Source organism: Sinocyclocheilus anshuiensis, unplaced genomic scaffold (genome assembly GCF_001515605.1).
Source record: "Sinocyclocheilus anshuiensis isolate Anshui unplaced genomic scaffold, SAMN03320099.WGS_v1.1 scaffold1450, whole genome shotgun sequence".
NCBI lineage: Eukaryota > Metazoa > Chordata > Actinopteri > Cypriniformes > Cyprinidae > Sinocyclocheilus > Sinocyclocheilus anshuiensis.
In genome coordinates this window covers 299,389-321,061 of record NW_015558640.1, presented here as the reverse complement: position 1 = coordinate 321,061, position 21,673 = coordinate 299,389, and the positions used below count along the sequence as shown (strand labels likewise).

The 21,673-nt window shown below is 40.0% G+C and overlaps 1 protein-coding gene across 2 annotated transcripts in view; it reads right to left on the bottom strand.

The window, feature by feature from the left end:
* LOC107680896 (zinc finger protein 609-like) overlaps nucleotides 1-18,206 on the bottom strand; it is a 60,298-nt gene extending 42,092 nt beyond the window's left edge. The window contains exon 1 of one of the 2 annotated variants that reach the window (XM_016476965.1): nucleotides 17,375-18,206. In XM_016476965.1, the coding sequence (XP_016332451.1) occupies nucleotides 17,375-18,115 (741 nt within the window). In that variant the 5' untranslated portion in view covers nucleotides 18,116-18,206. Of the gene's footprint in view, nucleotides 1-7,636; nucleotides 7,764-17,374 lie in introns of those variants that run through there. The other variant, XM_016476968.1, reaches the window with a different exon arrangement.
* Nucleotides 18,207-21,673: the final 3,467 nt, after the last annotated feature.

Sequence of the window (21,673 nt, the reverse complement as noted above, 5' to 3'; positions counted from 1 at the left end):
GTGTTGGTGTGCTTGACTGGCCAGCAAACTCACCAGACCTGAACCCCATAGAGAATCTATGGGGTATTGTCAAGAAGAAAACATACCCATAGAGGATTGACATAGAGCTGTTGCTGGCCAACAAGCCTTACCTGTTCCTTCACTTTTGTAAGGTTTTATCTCATTTGCTACCTAGCTCATTACTACTACTCCCTTTAAGTCCAGACACAAATATTTCCACCTGGAGAGGAAGAGGAAACCGTAGCACCTGAAAAGTGCCCACAGCTGATGAACCTGGAATACAAATCAAGACAAAGCCAATGACATCTGAATGACATGAACTTTAGGACCTTCCAACCTTCCTTCCTCAACAGGCATTAGGGCAAGAAATGGAAAGCATCTTATTCCGTTCCTCAGACATTTTTTTGCTCATTATCCATTTCCTAACTGCACCGATGTCAGTGCACGTCAAGTAAAAAGCTTTAATATCTCTCTCATCCATGTGATTAACAAAGAAGAGCTACTACTTTTGCCTGTCACTCCAAATGAGGGCTGATAAAATATTCATGCATTGAAGCATTTCCCCTACTCCACAATGAACAGAATTTTAGTAGCTGAATGTATCTGCTGTATATATGTCTAAACATCTCCATTTTCACCAAGCTGAGACGGGCAGATCTACAGGACTTTGATGAATAGCCAGATTTATTCTGACGGTTCCTCAGAGAAGGGTGCAGCACGAGGACAGTTTCGAATATGAATTACCAGCATGCTGATCCGATCTCAGCGACAGCCAGAGAGAGACAGCAGGACCTGAATATCAACACACGCTTCCTGGATCAGGACAAGGACTTGATTACTGATGCCTGTCAGAAGGAGTGGAAAAGTCCTTAAGTGTACTCTGGAGGGAAGCCTGCAGGCAAGCACTCCAGGAGCGAGAGAGAGAGCTGCTTTCAATCAATTCTGACTCACAGAGAGAGAAGGAGTGAGGGAGAGAGAAAGAGGGCAAGACAGTGAAGACTTCAATCAATCCAGATTGAAAAAAAGAGCAAGGAATATGTGCTGGCCAAAAACTTCTGAAAACACTCTGCGAATGCAAACGTTGCTGGGGTTCAGAGAGGCTGCATCCAAAACGGAGTTGACCTACAGGGCCGCAAATAAGACAAGTTAATTCAGGCACAAATGATGACAGGTGGCTCATCTTTTGGGGCTCAGCACCTTTGCTCTGCCAGTAATGGTAGGAAAAACTATTGTGGTTTTAACCACAGGGCTCTCTGGGTATCTAATAAGGACAAATCCTCCTCAAACCAACCAGCAGAGCCCGATGAAATGTAAGAATGTCAAAAATGATGTGGGAGGCAGTGCTGCTGGTTTTTCAGAACACATGCAGTGGCATAGATGTGGGAATATTTGCTCTCCCTGGCCAAGGTGGAAGCAGCTCTGTGGTGATTTGTGGGGTCAAACCCTCCCCTCTTCTGCCAGGCGTGAAACCCTGGGTGAGTGCCGGAAACTCATCTCTGCAGCTCTGTGGAATGCTGGAGAAAACCTGAGGTCATGCATTTGAAACTTTTAAAGGATACAGTAACAGCCCATTAGTGTTTTTGTTTCATTATGAGGGCAATAAAGTGGGCCAAATGCACTTGACCCTGTTCCATAAGATGCACAATGTGTGAAGGCCATGTAAAACCTCTTCAAGTCAAGTTACTTAAAGAATGTCTAAACTCTAGTTCTTGGCAAAAAATATGGAACACATTATACAGGTTATTCTGGTTTAGTTCTGCATAACTGAAAAGTACATCCAATGTTTCTTTGTTCACCTCCACTCTTCTCAGAATCTCGTCTCAGTCTATTGGTAACCATAGTTACAAATGCCCGGCAGACATTTGATTTAAAGCTCTGATCTGTGGCTCTTCTGGGAGTTCATTTACTGCGGTATTTTGGAATAACTTTTTGGAATTAAACAATGAGCAGATACCTGAATATCTGTGCCGGTTCAGAACAGGGTCCTCTTCACAAAGGCTTGATAGAGCGTCTACAGATGGATGGCCGAGCATGTGACAAGGTACCGCTGGTGGGGCCCGTCTGGCTTGCTGCTTCCAGGAAGCCAGATTCCAGGGCGCTAATCCAGAGAGACTCAGAGGCCCAGAAATGCCATCAGGTCCCTTGGCAGAGAACACATGCTCGCTTTGTGTCCCAGGCTGCTGTCGATGGAGGGCTGCAGGAACGCAAGCCCCAGCACAGTTCCCCAAGTGGAAACCAAAGCACTCCTTGTTTAATCCTCTGCGTAAAAGCCGTCAAGTAGGTGGAGTGAAGAGGTTGAGGATTCAGAATGCAGAGACACGGCTGAGTTGGGGAAAGAGAGGGGAGGTTAACGGCAATCACACGGGACTCTGAATAGTTCGAGGGGTTCAGGGTGAGGCTTTTCATAGAAGTTCAGTTCTCAAGCTCAAATTCTGAATCAATCACACATTTGGCTTTTCTCAAACTCACTTGGACTGAAACAAATCTCCTTTTCAAAGCAGTGGCTTCTGTCACACTACTTGTTGCAACTGTTCACAACTGATGTGTTTTTCTTCAGAAACAGACAAAGACTATCGCTTTGTTTCACAGTTCAGGGTGTAAGCCAAGGAACTACAGGTTTGGGAGATAAACCGTGAACTGAAAACACATTCCACAGTTGAGCAGTCACTGCGTGCAACGGCTCTCACAGCGACGCAGTTCACAGAACGCTTGACATTCTCTAACACACAGTGCACAGGAGGCCAGGGGGCCCCTTCATGCTAACACCTCATAAATCCCTTCATTCCTCCCCCCGAGTGCACTTTCAGGGCCCTACGGATACAAGGACAATTAGCCTAAGTAAGAGAATGAGGGAGAGAGAGAGAGAGAGAGAGAGAGAGAGAGAGAGAGAGGGAGGGAGAGAGGAACAGATAACATTGAGGAACAGCAGTGAAATTTGCCAGAGCTTTCAGATTTGTGCAACACAGTCATACTGAAAGTTCTTTTTCCACCTTTCACAAATAGGTAAGCATACGCATTTCATAAGAACAGCACTTTCAACTGCACGGCTGCAAAATGCAGAGCAACTAACAGGTTAACCAAAGGTCTGGCAGAAATGACACGCAAACCTAAAAACAGGTCACTGACATAAATGAAGAGTTCAAAGATGGGTTAAAAACCGAAAGGCTGAAACAGTACAAAACAGTACTTCAGCAGTACAGCAGTGTGGTGCATTACCATATCCATATACCATGGTCTCTTTGTACACCAAAGCATTTCAAAGAATAACATGGTATTACTATGGTACACGTTCAAAAAATGGTAATGCTATGATACATTTTGACACTTTTTCAGATGTGAAAAGTAGCATGAAGAGGGGGCGAGGACAATGGATCTGCATAATATGCATTTGCATACTTGCACAAAATGCGTGTCTGGCCTTAGAGAGAAAAAGAGAATGCCAAGTAAAATGGATTTATCCTACTGTTTGCAGTCGTCATCTTTTAAATGCACACAGAAGAGAAAAAAATAGAAAAAAAACTTTAGACCTTTAAATAAAAAAAACAAAAAAAAATTCAGACAGACAAAGAAAAAAGGGGAACGAGGGTTATAAACAAAGCTCTTCCATATCTCTCGAGAATTCATATAGCATTTCTCAAAGCTTTACGTTTGTCTGGTGGTAAAGTTTGGGTCCTGTCAGGAGAGATGAGGTGAGAGCAGCAGCAAACTCTCCAAAAGCCTGAACCGAACTGGCACCTGCCTTTAAACATTTATGCCTGATGCATTTTTAACACACAACATAAAAAAGGCATGACTCTGTTTTCTCTTCACCATCCTTCCCAGCTTGCTCACATACAGAGCCACACACACAAATGTCTGCAGTCTAGAGCAGTCAAAAAAAAATAAAAATACACCACACACTTAGATAATTGGTGTCTGTCTTACCAAAACCAGAAGCCTTCCGCAACAGGGACATTCACACTGACAGCAATTCAATATGTGACCCTGGAGCACAAAACCAGTCATAAGGGTAAATTTTTTGAAATTGAGATTAATCCATCATCTGAAAGCTGAATAAATAAGCTTTCCATTGATGTATTGTTTGTTAGGATCGGACAATATTTGGCCGAGATACACCTATTTGAAAATCTGGAATCTGAGGGTGCAAAAAAATCTAAATATAGAGAAAATCATCTTTAAAGTTGTCCAAATGAAGTTCTTAGCAATGCATATTACTAATCAAAAATTAAGTTTTGATACATTTACGGTAGGAAATTTACAAAATATCTTCATGGAACATGATCTTTACTTAATATCCTAATGATTTTTGGCATAAAAGAAAACTCAATAATTTTGACCCATACAATGTATTGTTGGCTATTGCTACAAATATACCCCAGCGACTTAAGACTGCTTTTGTGCTCCAGGGACACATATCTGTGCTGTTGGTTACTACTCACAACACAACTCATCTGCATAAATCTGAGTTGTGCTCCACCATCGCTAAGTCTGAATACGACTTCAGGTTGCTTTGTTGCAAATCGTTTTGTGCAAACACCCCTTCAGAAAACCCTTGTTTCCTAGGAATAGTGGTAGACTTTCAGACCAATGCTGTAATCTCATTAAAGCAGCCTTCTCTCCGAGTCCGACCTCATCAGGCGCCTCGCCGGATGGCTGTTAACCTGACAGCGCACCTGTCAGTGTACCTGTCGGAGAGAAAGCAAAGTTTTTCCACAGTCAATCACCAGACCGGGCAGATACATCAGAACCAGAGGGAGATATGACACCAGCCGAGCTCATTATCAGTGCGAGGTGTGTGTGTGTGTGTGTGTGTTTGTGTTGTAAATGAGAACACGGGCAGCGCCAGCCAGAGCTTTTAGCGGTCAGTTCACCAGACGCTGTTTTAATGCTGAAAACGGGGTTCAATGCAGACTCTTATTAGCAGGCAATTAGCATAGTGTCTGTTAGCAAACAATTGCTTAACACAATGACTGGCGTTAATCTTAAATTAAATTTGATTTTCTTTAAGAGAGAATCAAAAAAAGAGAAATAAAAAAAAAGAAAAGAAAGCTTGTGATCTCAGGCTCTGAGAACAAATTGGCTTATAAAAAGATGACTACCCACAAACCCCTAGCGGTTTTCAGAGCTCTTCAACAGCTGTGGATTTATTTAAAAATAGCTCAGATTTGAGCAGGGCATTAAGTGATATCTTCCTCCTAAAAGGCACTGATTGTTCTCTGATAAATAATCTGATGTCAGATTCGGTTTCTAGACCAAACACAAAGGGGGCGGAAGTAAATTCAAGCAAATCCGCACAACAAGGCTTGCTGTTCATGAAGACACGGCATATATTCAGCATTTATAGAGAGCGTGCGAGATGGATTTTATTACTGTTAATCAGATGTCTGCATGGAGAATAAATTGAATTGAAGGAACCGTCAACAAAAATATGCTTCTGTTAACTGAAATAAGAATGAGGTAACAAAAACTATTAGAAATGTTGCTAATTACTAAAAATTACTACAACTGAAATAAAAAATGCATTAAAGCTAAACAGAAATAAAAAATGAATAATGCACATTAATAAAAAGGAAAATATAGGCTTTCACATTTCGTGGAAAAAAGCAAAAGGCAAGAAAAAAAAATGCATGAAGCCAATGCATCTGGCTTCTCTTTTTGTTCGCTCAAAAAAAGAAACAAGCAGGGGGGCCAGTCTGGACTTATCCAATAGGCTTGCATGCAAAGCAATGGCCTCCTCGGTCTGAGCGTGTGACAGCCTGCAGCGGCTGGATTGCAGAGGAAGGCGAGCGAGAGTGAGGTAAACAGATGAATAAAACATTGTGGTTTTGTGCAGTCCTGACCTCGGTTAACACCACGCTGTTTACACACAAGAACAGTGTGAATCTGTGAGGGGAGTGGCACACATTCACACAAAAGCACAAAGACATTGCGCATGAAACAGATATGCTCATGTTCTCCTTTCAGCACACAATCAATGGACTGACTCACAAAGTTCCTACGTCTTGACCCATTTATAGACAGTCGTCAGTTCTAATATGAGCGTGTAAACTGGAGCCCATGAGAAAAGACATTTCACGAGGTTATCGGGGACATGCGACTGTTTAAAGCCTGAGAAGTCAGTCCAAGTAAAATTAGGGCACGTTCTCCAACAATTTAAATAACAAAAACTTTTGAAGAGCTAGGAAAACGTGATTATCACTAAAAATTAAGACTGCAACTTAAAGTAGTAGTTTAAACCCTTGTTTTATGTTGCGGGTCAATTTGAACCGTAACACAAAACTGAGCTGTCGGAAATATGGTTAACCTAGGATATTTTGTGACAATTTCTTATTTAGTGTCTGCAAAGTTTTAACACTCTTGAGGTGTTGTGGGATGCTCGTACGAAGTTTCTATTACGATTATGATGTTCGCAGGTCAATTCAACCAACAAATTCATGGCTAACGCCAGATGCACAGACTCGAAATAAAATAAAATAAAACCATCTGACGGTATTTACACGTATGCATTTAGCAGATGCTCTTATTCTAAATAATCGTAGACTGCAATGATGATGTAAATTTTTTATCAGTATAAGCATGGTATTTGTCAAACTAATGATCTTTGTGCACAAAAATAATAAAAAAAAGATTAAATTTACAATAATTTAAAAGTTACAAAGCTGTTTATAAAATTCATATTTTTTGAAAAAATAAGGTTTAAAAGAATAGTTAAATACAGTTTTAAAAGTGTTAATGTTTAAGGTTTACCTAATTTTCTTTTTTGTTTTAATGGTGTGATTTTTGGTGAAATGTATCGAATCCAATTAGGATCAATTTGACCTGCAACATAAAAATCGTACCCAGACTTCGAACATAATACAAGGGTAAATAAATAATCTTTATTTTTACAAATGTTGGTCTATCAATGTCTTGTGTCCATCAGTGCGGTGAGCATCTCGTACCATTAGTGTTGCATTCAGGGTTGCCAGGTTTTCACAACAAAACCCGCCCAATTGCTACTCAAAACTAGCACAATAGCGTTTCGAGGGTAAAAATAGAGTTCTGTGGGGTAAAATACACGTTTTTTGGCGGGGTTCCCCTATTAAAATTCGCATTCCAATGGCTAAATGTCACGTTATTGAGGTCGCTTCAACCCGCGGCAACAGTGTTGAAGTAGCCCAATTCCGCGGGAAAACCACGGACTTGGCAACACTGGTTGCGTTAAAACTAGTTAAAATTTAAAAAATGCGTCTCAAGATCTCTTCCTGTTCCAATCAGATGTGAACGGCGCTCAACAGATGGATTCAATAATCTCAATCTACACTGGAAGCGATCGCTCTATCAACAAAGCTTATAGTGTAGATATCTTTACTGATAATAATTGCGCCACATGCACCGTTCGCTTCTGGCTTATTACCACGTTCCCTGCAAAAAGAAACACAACAAACATTAGCCTGTTGTTGCGGTTTGCGTTCAATCAAAGGATGTCGGGTTTGTTAGAGCAGAACTAGTGCACTGAGAGAAAACAATGAAAATTTCAGTATGTTTTAGCACTGCAGTACAATTGAAAGTTTTATGGCTTAAATGCCTTCGATGTGGATGCAAGTCAAGTCAGTCCGTTTTCTGAACGCTACAGTTTTGTCTCCCGAGTTCTTACCCTCCTAGCTGGCGGTGTTTGTTGTCTGGATGTCCTTTGCTTTCATAACTGCAGCTCAGACGATTCTTTCTCTCTCTGTTTGAACCGTAGACGGGAGAGCATGGGCGTTTCCTGGCTCGCTAACCCAGGGGCCTAAAATACCCAGGGGCAGCGTTCACAAATTGTGCGGTGAGAGAGTTTAACAGCCTCTCCGTTCAAGAGCCGAGACGCTGTGCCAAAGTTACATGAGGGGTGAGAGAAAGGGGAGGAACTACAGGAGGGGGGACTACAGGAGGGGGGGGGGGGAACGCAAATGTGAGAGACAGGGAAAGAAATGATATGAGAAAAGGTCACTGCCGACTCTCATGTAAACACCAGCAAAGGATTTACAGTGTGGCAAGAAAGCTCTTGTTGCGGAAAAGACACAGAGAGACTTGGAGCCTCAGCCCAGGAGGAGCAAAAGACATTCCAGGAAAAGACAGACCTCCCCTCCTCTCCAAACTGAAAAAGCTTTGTTTTAATGGAGTATAAGCTTCCTGGCCGCTGTCAACTCGGGAACGGTCTGGGATGAGGAAAAGGGAGGTTGCTGATCTCAGAAACAAGCCGTGAATGGGTTTCTTTCACACTGTCCTGCTCTCTTTTTAGCCATGTGTTGAGAGAATATTTGGCTCTTTATTTACACTTTTAATGAGCATGACAACATGAAATGGCATTCAACACATTTAACTTCAATAATTCTGCATATTTCTGAGCCAGAGCATGTGCTTGGCAAGAAATGCTGTTTTATTTAAAGGGTTTGTGAAATAGGATATGACGTCACTGCCCCCCCCACACGGCCTTGCTTACATCAGCAAGAGAAAAAAATTGCTTTTATTTTGTGAAATATTACAAAAACAAACATTTTCATTCTTCAGATCAGGGTTTCCCAAAGTAGGGTTTGCAATGCCCTGGTGGTTCACGAGGGAACTGCAAGTGGTTTGCGAGTTGATGAAAAGCTAAATCATTAAATCATAAAAATTTAAAATTTAAATAAATTATTTTATAATTAAAAAAAAAACATACAACACTTGCGAAAAAGATTTCTTTACCCATGTTTTGAGTGAATACATGTCTATTTATTTATGATGACAACACAAAATTGTGTTCGACACATTTAACTTCAATAATTTGGCAAACTTCTGAATCGAATTGAATATTTAGCAAGAAATAATGACAGGAGGGACTTGATTTTATCCTAAGGTATTAAAAGTAGGAAATGACATCACTGCCCCGCCCACACAGCCTTGCTTACATCAGCAGGAGAGAAATGTTGTTGCAGAGGTGGAGAAAGTGAATTTATTTTGTGAAATATTACAAAAAACATTTTATTCTTCAGATCAGAGTTTCTCAAACTAGGGTTCGCAAACCCCTAGTGGTTCAGGAGGGAACTGCAAGGGGTTCACAAGTTGATGAAAAGCTACAAAAAATATAAAAATAAAGTAAATAATTACATTTTAAAACAAAACCAACTTCAATAAAACACTTGCGAAAAAGATTGTAGTTGTTTACCTGCATGTCATGTGACTGATTGGAGACCCGTGAATGTGGTGTTAAGTTATTGAGATATTAATTGAATTTCAAATCTAGTCCAAATTAGGGCTGCACGATTAATCGCATGCGATATTTAACGCGCATCTTATCAGTAAAGCCGGTTCTGTAATCAGCGGTAAATCTCCATCACCTGCATGCTTTCACATTGAGCAGCATTAACTACACAGAGCCGTTGTTCACTGACGAGCTGCGCTCATATCACCGTTATTGAAAAAAATTATATCGCGATACATATTGATATTGAATTATTGTCCAGCCCTACGTGCAGCCCTAGTCCAAATATATATTAGGTCAAAAGGGTTTGGCTTACAAAGAAAATTTGGGAATCCCTGCTTTAGATTAGTGCACGGATATAGGGCTGCACGATAAATTGAAATGGAATCGAGATCGCGATTCGACAGAAGCTGCGATTGTCATGCGTATCTTTCAGTGAAGCACAGTTCTGTGATCAGCAGTAAATCTCCATCCGAAGGCCAGAGGGCGCTCTCGCGCTGAAACTCCAAATACGCCTCGCAGAAGAAACCCAGAAAATGCCTATCGCTGCAGCTGAATAAACAGAAGATTCAACTGCTTTCATTGATTCAACGTGACTAATAAACACACGATTATGGCAATATTTATCGGAGTTCTTATTATTATAATTTTCATTAAAATACAGTATATTTAAAATGCAATGCCTTTATCACTGCTTAAATACTATGAAATATGTTGCGTGCCTTATTCTGTGTAAGAAGCCACATCATCTCACAGAAGGATTTATTTCAAACACTCGACTGACGTGATGAAGTGAGTTTGGAGTAAAAATATGTTATTAAATGTGGTATTTTCACATGCTTTCAGATGGAGCAGCATTTACTACACAGAGCCGTAGTTCACTGAGAAGCTACGCAAACAGCTGTCATTATCATGAACGATTTCTTCAATTTCAGAATCGCGCAATAAAATCGTCTGCAATTTTTTGCGTAACTTGTCAGTGAACTACGGCTCTGTGTAGTAAATTCTGCTCCATCTGAAAGCACGTGATGATGATTTCCTGCTGATTACAGAACCGGCATTACTATCAAATTGCGCATGACAATCGCATTCGATTAATCACGCAGCCCTACACGGATGAATCGTTCACTACACCACATTTATAAATAAAGATTTAATGTTGTCTTCAAATTAGATACCTTAACGTGATGAAAAATAAAACCTGCAAAACTTAGGGGCCGTTTACACGACAACGTTTTCAGCCAAAAACGGGAAACTTTTTATGCGTTTTTGCCTGTTCGTTTACACTACAACGGCGCTTTGGGGACTGAAAACGCATATTTTTGAAAATGGGTTTCAAAGTGCAAGTTTTTGAAAACGCCACATTATCGTTTCTGTGTAAACACCCAATACGGGAATCTTTGAATACGGTGACGTCATGCGCGTGTGTAGTACGTGTTAGTTATGTTGACATGCGCAGTACGTGTCGATTTTAAAGGCAAGCGCGAACAAACATACACAACAATGGTGGAGTACATGGTAGTGTTGATGCTGCTCAAGAGTTTGCTAATGCTTCTTCAGCAAAGTGTGGATTTACTTCACCAATATTACAACCAACAGCGGAGACGCATAATATACACACGACAACAGGTACTGTTTACTAACAAGGTGACAGTGCCAACTACTGGCCTGGCATACATAATACAGCGTTTTTGGCCAATGCGAATCGTTTTGAAAACATTGTCGTGTATACGTGAACTTTTTAAAAACGCACAGGTAAAACTTTTCCGTTTTTGATTACATCGTTGTCATGTATACGTAGCCTTAGCCTAATGTGTCTTCCTCCTCTCATGTGCCCTCTTCAAACATGGCCACCACACCCTGGCTTAATGCAAATGTGCAAGACCGCGCACACGCATACATGCATGCACACGCTAAAACACTGTTGATGGCAAAGAACAGAAAACTGAACACTGGCATCTCTGCACTGAAAACGCATTTCCTCGCAGCAGCATGGATGGATCTTACCCTCCCCCTTCGCTCTCCTCACTACTCACGCACAGAGAGACAGAACGAGGCGCGTTGGAAATGCACTAGCTGACAGCGCAGGACAGCTGCTTTCTCTCACTCTCTTTTCCCTTCCCTTCCCCCACGGCTCGCCGTGCACTAAGAGACAGAGCAAGCACATGAGGACAGGAGGGAGAGAAATAAAGATGGAGAAAAACAGGAGGGAGGGGAGAGGCGGCCATGAAAGGGCTTTGTTTCACATTTCTCTGATGGTTTTTGCAGGCCTCGCCACCATAGCAAGATTCAAATGCTTGATCATTTGAGACCCAATTCAGTAGATTGGAATGTGTCAATTTATGTAATTTAAAAATTAATATGAATAAACAAATTAAATAAAAACAATTACATGTGGCTTTCAGTTAGGGATGGGAATCTCAAGGAAGTGAATGATTCTAGTTCTTTTAGTAGTTTGGTAATACAGAGTAAACTCTGTATTAATTACTATTAAAATGCCTATTAAATAAAAAAAAATACTATTTATTACAACTAAACTAAAACTCTTGAATCTGAGACCTAGTCACAAGCCTGATGCATTTAAAAGAATCAGTTCAAGAGTCAATCGATCTGACATCACTGGTAGTGATTTTTGCATGTGTGAATTGTTGACGTAAACCAGTCTCATGCAAACCATTCACTAGCTGTATTTATGAAATAAATTAAGGGTGACTTGATTTAGATGGCGAAAAGTAGAAATGACCAAAAGTGCCATTCTAAAATAATAATAATAAAAATTTTTAACAAAATCTTAAATAAAAACACTAAAGCAATTCTGTATTGTTTAAATAAAAAAGCACTTAAACAATTTTTTTTAAAAATCAATGGTTTTAAAGGCAACAAGTGAAGGCAACACAACATTATAATGAACAGAACAAAAAATGGACATTAATTTTGAGATATTATATTTTTCATTAAATAAATCTGGTTCTGAGTAAGACCAGTTCTCAATTCGTAGAGGACCTCTACAATTATTACTCATAATTCCATCTCCTTAAATGATTAAGCGAAGTACTAAAATTCTTATTTTAGTTTTTGAAGGAGCAAATCACCCATATAATTAGCATTACACAAAAACACTTTTTGTCTGTAACATTTGAAAAAATTTCAATGAAAAGTTCCATTTAAAACTAAAACTGATAACTTTAATTTAAAACTGAATCATGGGTCTTTTGGATTGATTTTGAACAAAATGCCAGGCTGTCACTGAAAACAATTAAACACAATCGTTCAAAAGAGTGATTTGGTCATGTATAAGACACCACTGGTTGTGCTGTTGGATGAATGGTTAACAAAAACCAACGTTATGAAAATCATTCAGGACCAATATTTTTTAACAAACGGAACTGGTTCTGAATGAGACTAGTTCTTAATTCCCAACCCCACCTCTTACGCTGACACTGGAATCAATGATGTTGTTCAAATCACCAAGCATGAGTTATAGTAACAGTGATGGTTGCCTCAGCAAACACCGCTTAATTATAAAGAAAAGAGATGACTTGACTGTTAGAGTTAATGGCTGAATCACAAAGCAGTAAAACAGACTCAGAGAGAGAAAGAGAGGGGAAAGGCCATCACGATTCATCGGTTCCCACATCCCTGTCTTTATCTCCCATTGGATTTATTGGTGAGGATGTAGCAATTACGCCCAGACAAAACAAGCAACCAAATGTGAAGTTTTCAAAGGAAGACACTCCAACGTGTAGAGTCTCCAAAAGAGAGCGAGAACGCCATCACATAACGATAAACCTAATCCTGTTGTTGACATGTCAGCCAGGATTACGCCAAAACTACAGCCATCCGAACCAGCCAAAGCCCTGCAATACGAAGATCGCCTTTGGTTTCCACCAAATAATGAAACCTTAAAATAACCTGGGTATTTACTAGCACAAGATCAACCCTCTGACAGGGAGAAAAAGAGAAACTATAAATCAATCCGTGTTCCTGTCAGCATCCCTTAAAATGGAGCAAGGCGTGCCAGAGCGTGGGGTTGACAGATCGGTACTGAAATACCACTGCGCTGTTACCGTGACGCTTCTGTTGACGAGGTTTAAAAATAAGTGCGCGGCACGTCACACTAATCATAACGCATCGGGCATTTACGCCAAAGCTGGTGTGTTTTGATAAGGTTCTAGGAAACAAAAACAGCTGCCAAGAAGAGCTCGAAGAAAAGCTTAATGCGTCTCCGGGTGATTACGAATGTGCACTCTTGAACGCTTAAGACCCCGAGGGACGGGACTAAAAAAAGTCACCTTTAGAGTAACAATACTTAAAGCAAACAATCAGAGAAAAAGCTTGTATGGTTTTACAACATACCCAAGTTAAAACTTTTAATTAATTACAAGCACAACTAATACGTCTAGCGGCAAAAACAGTCAAGTAATAGAATCGTGTGGTTTAACTAGATTACATTTCCTGAAGAAAATCTGACTGGTACTTGGAAATACAAAAACCACATTAACATCAAGTACTGAAACAAACGAAAACAATAAAATGCAATAAACTCCATTTCCAAGTGGCTTTTCTGAAGTGGCGATACCATAATATGCAGACAAAAGCATTGCATCACACCCAGATCTTTAAATCTGGATTATCTTGAGATGGTTTATTCACTGGCCGTCTAACAAATCCACTGAGCTGTAGTCTACAACGGCAGCTAATTCCCCGCTTGAGCCAATAATAACGGCCAGAAAGGGTGTGAACCCATGGCCGGCCTGTTTTCGCCTCAAGCAGAGTTCCAGATGTTGGAAAACAGTTTATGGGCAGCAAAGATCTCAATATTAAACATTCGCACACCCGACAAAACCCCCAGAAAGGATTTCCTGGATTGCCATCCGATGGAGCAATAAACTTAGCAACTCATGTCAGTCAGAGTTATGACAGTGAGCTCTGATCTCGCTGCTGGGCCGAGAGCAACTGAGAGCAACTTCCACCGACTCATAGCGATCGCCACTATATTTAGGGTCAGGATGCAGACTGCTGAATCAACGCGGATATAACGAATGATGTTATGGGATGCAGACGAGCAAATGGTTTGAGTGGGTATTTAGAAGAGCCCACGATAACAATATCATGCATATTCATTACCGTGATATATCGCATTACCGAATACCTGCACAAGTCTAGTGTCAACAGTACAGATATGTTCTTTGCAATACGTTCAATGTGAAACGGCATTCACAACTCATAAAACTGCTGTAACCTGAGCTGCTTCTGAATGAAACTGGATATTCATTGAGAGAGAGAGAAAAAAAGAGCATGACTTGATTAGTCAAATAGTGAAGATTAGGAATGACCAGGAGTGCCACTGCAAAATTTTTTTAAAATAAATAAATAAAATAAATAAAAATAATTTGATAATAGAATAAAAATACAAATTAATAATAAAAATAATGATAACTAATAATAATAATAACAACTAAATAAATAGAACACATATTTATGTTTTTTTATACATTTTTCAAAATAAATAGGGAATCACAAATATTACAATTTTGGCCGATATAAGCCAATAATTATACTAATATTATGGGCAAATAAGCAATACATTTTTTTATTTAAAACATATGACAAAATAAAGACTGCATACACTTTAAAACATAGCTAAAAAGCCAAAAGCCAAGTTACGAAAACCACAAAAGATAATCTAAACTAAATCATCACCTTAAGGTTTAAATACAATAAATCATGACCTAGCATGACAAAAGCGTGATTCTGTTCGGTGCACTGCCACTTACACAGCCCATCACCATATATATCAAATACAGGTTCAGTCCACGACTAAAAAAGCCTTGTTAAAGCAGGTCCCTTCCCCTCGTCAAATGACTGCAGAGAGGGGTTAAATTAGCCTGTGTTATTCTCAGGGTGATAACGACTGTGTGTGCAGTGTTAGTGGATATGCTAGTCCGGCAGGGGCACGCAGCAGGTACTGTCGCTCCTGCATTCCTGCACGGCCACGCGATGTGGGAAAACCAGCCTTGCCTGCCGTCGGATGGCTCAAGCCCACGGCGCCCCACCTGCACCATGGGATGTGGAAATGTGAAACCACTTTAGAGCCACTTGAAAAGCCGGTCTGGTTCCCCTCCCTGACACTCAATAGCATCCCCTCCTCACACCTCGAGATCTGGTTGTTAAGAGGCAAGAGGAAAAGGTATTTTGTGTTTTGTTTGAGCTGTTGTCGTCCCTCCCCCTGAGGCCCCGCGTGAACCCCCTGTGCTTGTTTAAGGAATGTACCAGAAGACAATAGCAGCAGTCAGAGGAAGCCATGAATGGGGGCCATTGGTCGTGGAGCACTATAGGGCCAACAGAAAGGTTTCTACCAGGGACAAAGCTCAGTATCACTCTTCTAACCACCAGAACAGAATCAAACATGAAAACTACCCTCGAGAATACAAAAAAAGATTAACATTTCAACTTAAGAATTAGGCCAGAATTGCAAGTACGCAAATGACAATGCTTAGCGAACTCTATGCAATTTACTATTATGAATTTGCCTGACACTTTTATCCAAAAAAGCTACTTGCATTGCATTCAAGGTATGCCTTTCATCAGTTCATGCATTTCCTGGGAATCGAACCCATGGCCTTGGCGTTGCTCTACTATTTGAGCTACAGGAACACAATGCAAGTCAATGCAAATGTCAATGCTTAGTGAACACAATGCAATTTACAATAAAATTTACTACTATGCATTTGGCAAGCAATTTTATCCAAAGCGACTTGCATTGCATTCAAGGTATGCATTTCATCAGCTTTCAGCATTCCCTGGGAATCAAACCCATGACTTTGCCTTTGCTGGTGACATGCAGGAACACAATGAAATTAGACAGCACCGTTGTTAACCTACATTCTTGGACAAAAAAAGGGAATAGTGTTTACTGAAATCACACACAAACAAGGTCAAATTGTTTAAAAATATTTAACTTCATAAAGTCAAGCCGTAGTTAACCAAAAATCTTTTCCCAAGGACATTATAAAATAGATCACCATCAGTTCTGTCTAAAAAAAACCTTTCCTGTAGCCTATATTTGGCTGCCCGTCACAATTGAGAGTAAGCAAGGAGTCCAAGTGTTACATTTCAATGGCTCCCCGGAGGCCCACTATGTAGGGAACACAATGCTGTGAGTATGAACAACTACTGACTGAGTCACTAGCAAGGAATTTCACAGAACTGTTGTAAGCAGATACGTTAGTCTACCCTCTCAGTTTGTAATGCACAAGCCTTAGTCAATGTTCAACTAAAAGCAGTGCAATATAAGTTCTCAGAATTTAATGACTTAAAAGAACACTAATACATTAGTTTTCGCTTATCTTTGTATCTCATATTTGCAAAAGAAAGCGTGTGTTACTGTGGGGAATATGCCGAACACTACATTCTTCTAAGAACAATCTGTTGAGGCATGGATTCTTGTTTTAACATGAAAGATCAAGCTACAAATTAGACCAGCTGCCAGGAACTAGTAGGCCAATAATTGAGTGCAAAGAATAATCGAGAAAACCCCTACAATCGGCCAACAACTAAATACAAACAAGATTGGGCAACAAGAACTTCAATCAGACAGAAAAAAAAGCATGTAAATATAAGATGATATCTCACACTTAACCTGAGCTCAGTAACATGAGAGACTAAGGCTTAACCAGTTGGCAAGATGGTTATCTGGTTAACAACAATTGGTACGATAAACTTATTAGCATTACAGCTGTACTTATACACAATTCCTTTATTCATATAAGAACTTTTATGGAAGTACACACAATTCTGGGAGCTGATGGTCTTGTATCTTTGGTCATCTGGCCTCTGTCCTAAATCTCTTTTGGCAGAGCTATATGCATTACTAAACGGACATCGAGACCACCGAGCTAAGCATGCCTCGTTTCCTGCACTTTAAAATGGACTAGTGCCAAATGAAATGCAGCCAGCAAATTGGCACACCAGGATATGTCAGGTACCAAGTCATTGTCAATTTCTAACATTTGGAACAGCATTAGCTTGCAGCTTCTACTGCATTATACAATCACTGTTTATAATACTCAAGCAAATTCTTATATAAAACACAAACTTAAAACCAAACTGAACACCAGACAATGCAATGCTTGTTTCCTGTTGGAAGAGCAATGAAAACACCAGTGGACTCACCTTTTCACTTTTCACTTTCTTCATGGTCCTACAATCATTATTTTCCACTTCTTCTGGTTCGCTCTTGATAGCCAAAGGTGTGACTATTCCAGTGGTATCGAGGGTAATATTCCCTAGTTGCTCAGCACCAACAAGGTCCGAATTTTGCGTCCCCTCAAATGGGGTATTGCGTGCCTGGCCTAAAGGCATAACCTGGGCCGATGGGTCCTTTTCCGAGGGCACGCTCCCAGCTTGTACCCCTTCATTTTTCTCCTTCTTGCTTTTTCCAGAACCCTCCTTGTCCTTTTTTCCACTCTGAACATTACGAGAGGCTTTGTTACTTTTATCTGAACCTTTCCCGGAAGGTAAAGTTGTGGAACCGCTTCCCACGGTTGGCCCAGTGGCCTCGTTTTGGGCCCGTCCCTGGGCGTCCTTCTTGGCCCCATCAGGAGTTGAGGATTTGCTACTGTCCTTGGAATTCTTACTACGCTTAGCTTTGGATTTGCTGTCCTTGATCGGCGGAGGAGGCACTGGGTTAATAAACTTGATGTTGCCCGGCAATGCCGCTACAGCACTCGAGGCAGCAGCCATTCCGTCCCTGTCTTTAGTGCCCGACATCTCAAGCTTGTCTTTCTCTAAGTCAGCGTCGAGGTCAATGATCAGGTTGCCTACACCAATTTCCCACTCATCCCCGCTGTCGTAAGTGTCCACTGCATTCAAGTCCACACCTTTCCCGCCTGCAGTGCCACTACTGAGGGACATCTTAGTGCCAGCGGCCCAAGCACGCCACAGGGAGGTCTGACCTTCTCAGACGACTGAGGTGGTCGGGAAGCGCATTTACACAAGCCTCAGGGTCCTGACAAGGAAATATGTAAGAAATTAGGAAATGTAGTAAAATACCATCTGACAAGCACACTGCTCTTATAAAACAGGTTTAGAAAGGCTGACTTTAATTTTCAGTTCTCAAAGTGAATAAATATTGTGTTTCAATAACATCAGAATCCTGTCAAGGCCCTAGATAAAAAAAAGGTTTTGCAAGCTGTACCACTGCACATTAATTACAAATACATGGCGAGTAATCTTTTTAGACTACATTTTAGATGATTCGGGACAAAAAAAAATTCAGCTGAATCATGGTCACCATCAGTTCACAAATAGGGATGCTCCGATCCGCCTTTTTTGCCTCCGATACCGATTCCGATACCTAGGGTTTGGTATTCGCCGATACCGATTCCGCTCCGATACCAGTGAAGTTTTTTTCCCTCATTTAAATAAATGTAGTAATTTTTATATCTCTGTGTGTGGAACTGATAATCATTCTTAGTATAATGGGAACGCAGAATGATCTTGGAGAGAGCTTTACTGAGCTGACTGCTGTAACCGAACGCGACCAGGGTTTAAACTTTAAAGGCTGAACGAATGACTGACAGCCACAGTGGAGAAAAGAGTTTGTGTGAACTTTAATGTAAGGACTTAAATATTCATATGTAGCTCACATTAAGCTATCGTATGGCTTCAGAAGTAACAGAGAATAATTCGCACAATCGAGAAAAAATAAATAAATAAAAAAATCTCGGATTTGGATCGGCTCTCTCTGACCGATACCCGATCCAAGAAAAATGGCACTATCGGAGCCGATACCCGATATGAATATCGGATCGGCGCATCCCTATTCACAAATAGACATTGCATCATAACACACATGGAAACAGAGCCATTCTTCATTGACAGATTGACATCAAAGCTCAACGAATGACTGGAATCAGGCTGACTCAAACATGCCACTCGCTTTGAGACTAAACAGCACTGCTATTAATTTCCTCACAAGTGAACATTAAAGATGTGCAAAACTATATATTTTCAAAACCAACTAGTTGTGGGTTGTCTGAATGACTGGTTGGTTTTAAGGCAGCACTATAATTAGACTAGACGGTTCACAACAGATTAAATCATAACACTGGGGTCTTTAAAATCAGTTTTTAAAGTTGAACTCATTACATACAACATTAACGCAGCTTGAATGCAATGCAATGCTCACGACACTGAAATTAAATCTTGAATCTGAAAAGCATGCTAACATGATTTTAGCATGTTGACAGTGCATTTACAATTACGGTTGCAAGCATATCATGCAGTCATCATGCGAAAACCTCAGCATCTCAGCTTAAAAAGAAATGAAAGAAAATAAAGAAATTATGAACTCACTAGTCAACTACTGTAGTTGCATGACAACTTAACTACTCAGCCTGTAGACTCATCCCTATAGGTTAACCACAGTGTCAGAATATTACAGACAATTATTCAAAACATGTAAACGTCAGATGTCCAGCTCAGTTGGACTAAGCACAAAAGATTTGATCCGAAGCCAAAGGATCTTAAATCAGTTTTAAAAAGCAAACATACACACATGATGCTGCAAAAAGTCTTGCATAAAAAAGCAAAATGCAAAACAAATCACCATACTGTGTTCATTTCTTGTAATTTTGTAATTAACAAAATTGAAAGTTATTGTTGTACATTAATTGTTGTATAAGCAGTGTTTTGATGGCTGAAGCAATGGTGCTTTAAAGATGAACTTAAAGGTGCAACATCTCAGACAGGATTTTAGCATGCTCAGTGTTGTTGTACACTGTTAGCATGCTAAACCTTCAGCATTTAAATTAATCCTCTTAAAACAAGATAAATGATAAACTCATTATTTAAACTAGTTGTTGTTAAACAGTCAGCCATCCAGACCAGTCCCTAAAAGTTTACCAGCATCATGATATTATGCACAAATATTTAAAACATGACAAATGTCAGATGTTCATCAATATGCAGTTTACAAATTACTCACTACTTAAGTCACTATAATCACTTTCCATCGACATGAATTACACACAATCAACCAAATGTCACTGATCTTTAAATAGAAACAGAAACCTTTTTAATGTCAAAGAGGCTTAAAATCTGTTTTCCATTAGAGATTCTTAAGAACACTAAACAACCCATAAACAAACACAGATAACTAGTTCGACTAAAAAGCTCTACATTATTAATTTAGTCTGGAACAGAAATAGAACAGAGAGACGCCGATTAAAGGTCAAAGTCATTGCCCATTACACTCGAAAGAGGTCACATAAAAAGACAGTACGAACCACAAACTGGTTTAACTGCACTACTACAGTTTGGCGGTCGTCTAATAAAACTAAGCACTACTTAAGTTGAAAACGATGAGTCCGTCTTTGAGCTGCATCTTAAATAGCCGAGGAGACAGATGGTTGAATGAGAGGACACTAATCAGTGGTTTGCTGTAATCCGTCATTCCACCAGGGAACATGGAGTGTGTCCTGCAGGAAGCTTTCCAAACGTCTGCCGTTTGAACCCAAGATAAGACGGACTTCCACTATCACAGTCATTCATCAGTCCCTTGCTTTTCTTGGCACTATGAAAAGCTTTGAGAGTAGAACTTCGAAAGATGCCATTTTTGAAGGCGATTAATGCAAACAACAATGAAATGCCACAACACAATATCAATGTTATTTTAAATGATTTCTGAGCTACCATAACAGCATTTTACCTAATTAAAGGCGGAGCTACTGGATGTTTATATTAGTGGTTCGACCGATATGTTGGCCTTGTTTAGCATTTTTTAATTATTGGAATCAGCCAAAAATTTTTCCTTTTTGCCAGATATGTCAGAACTGTAGTTGCATGACAACTTAACTACTCTTTAAACTTGGATGTTTATTTTGACGGTGTGCAGGACTTTTATTTTGACAGCACTGAACACGCAAGCGCCTGAGCACACAGAGCTCCCATTCTTCGTCCATATCAGTTGACTGCTGGTTCAAATACTTTCTGCCATTGGAGTTTGACGTTTAGAGTAGGGATGTGCGTGATGACTAATTTGACTGTCGTTTAAACGAAAGTTTTGTATCCGACTAGTCGAAAAGCAAGAAACCCCCAAAAGATGGTAAGAAAAAAAACCTCTGTGCGTGCATGTAGCATATATTATAGCCTATATTTGAAATACTTAATCTATGAATCACACTGTCAAATCCCTCAATGAATTCCGCTTGCCGCACACTTGCCTCGCGTTATCATCATTTCATTTTAGGTGGTCGTTAAAAAGAAAAAAAAGAAGAGCATATCAACATAAGCCAAAGCATAGCTTATTTATTCAAATCAGCTGGGGAAATGCAGAACAATGGAAAATCAATCAATAGCCTGACAGAATTCTTCATCTTCATATAACGTTAGCCAACATATTAAACCACAAGTCAAAAACAATAGGAAGGTTTATCAAGAAATAGCATTAAAACGGCTTTTAAAAACGTA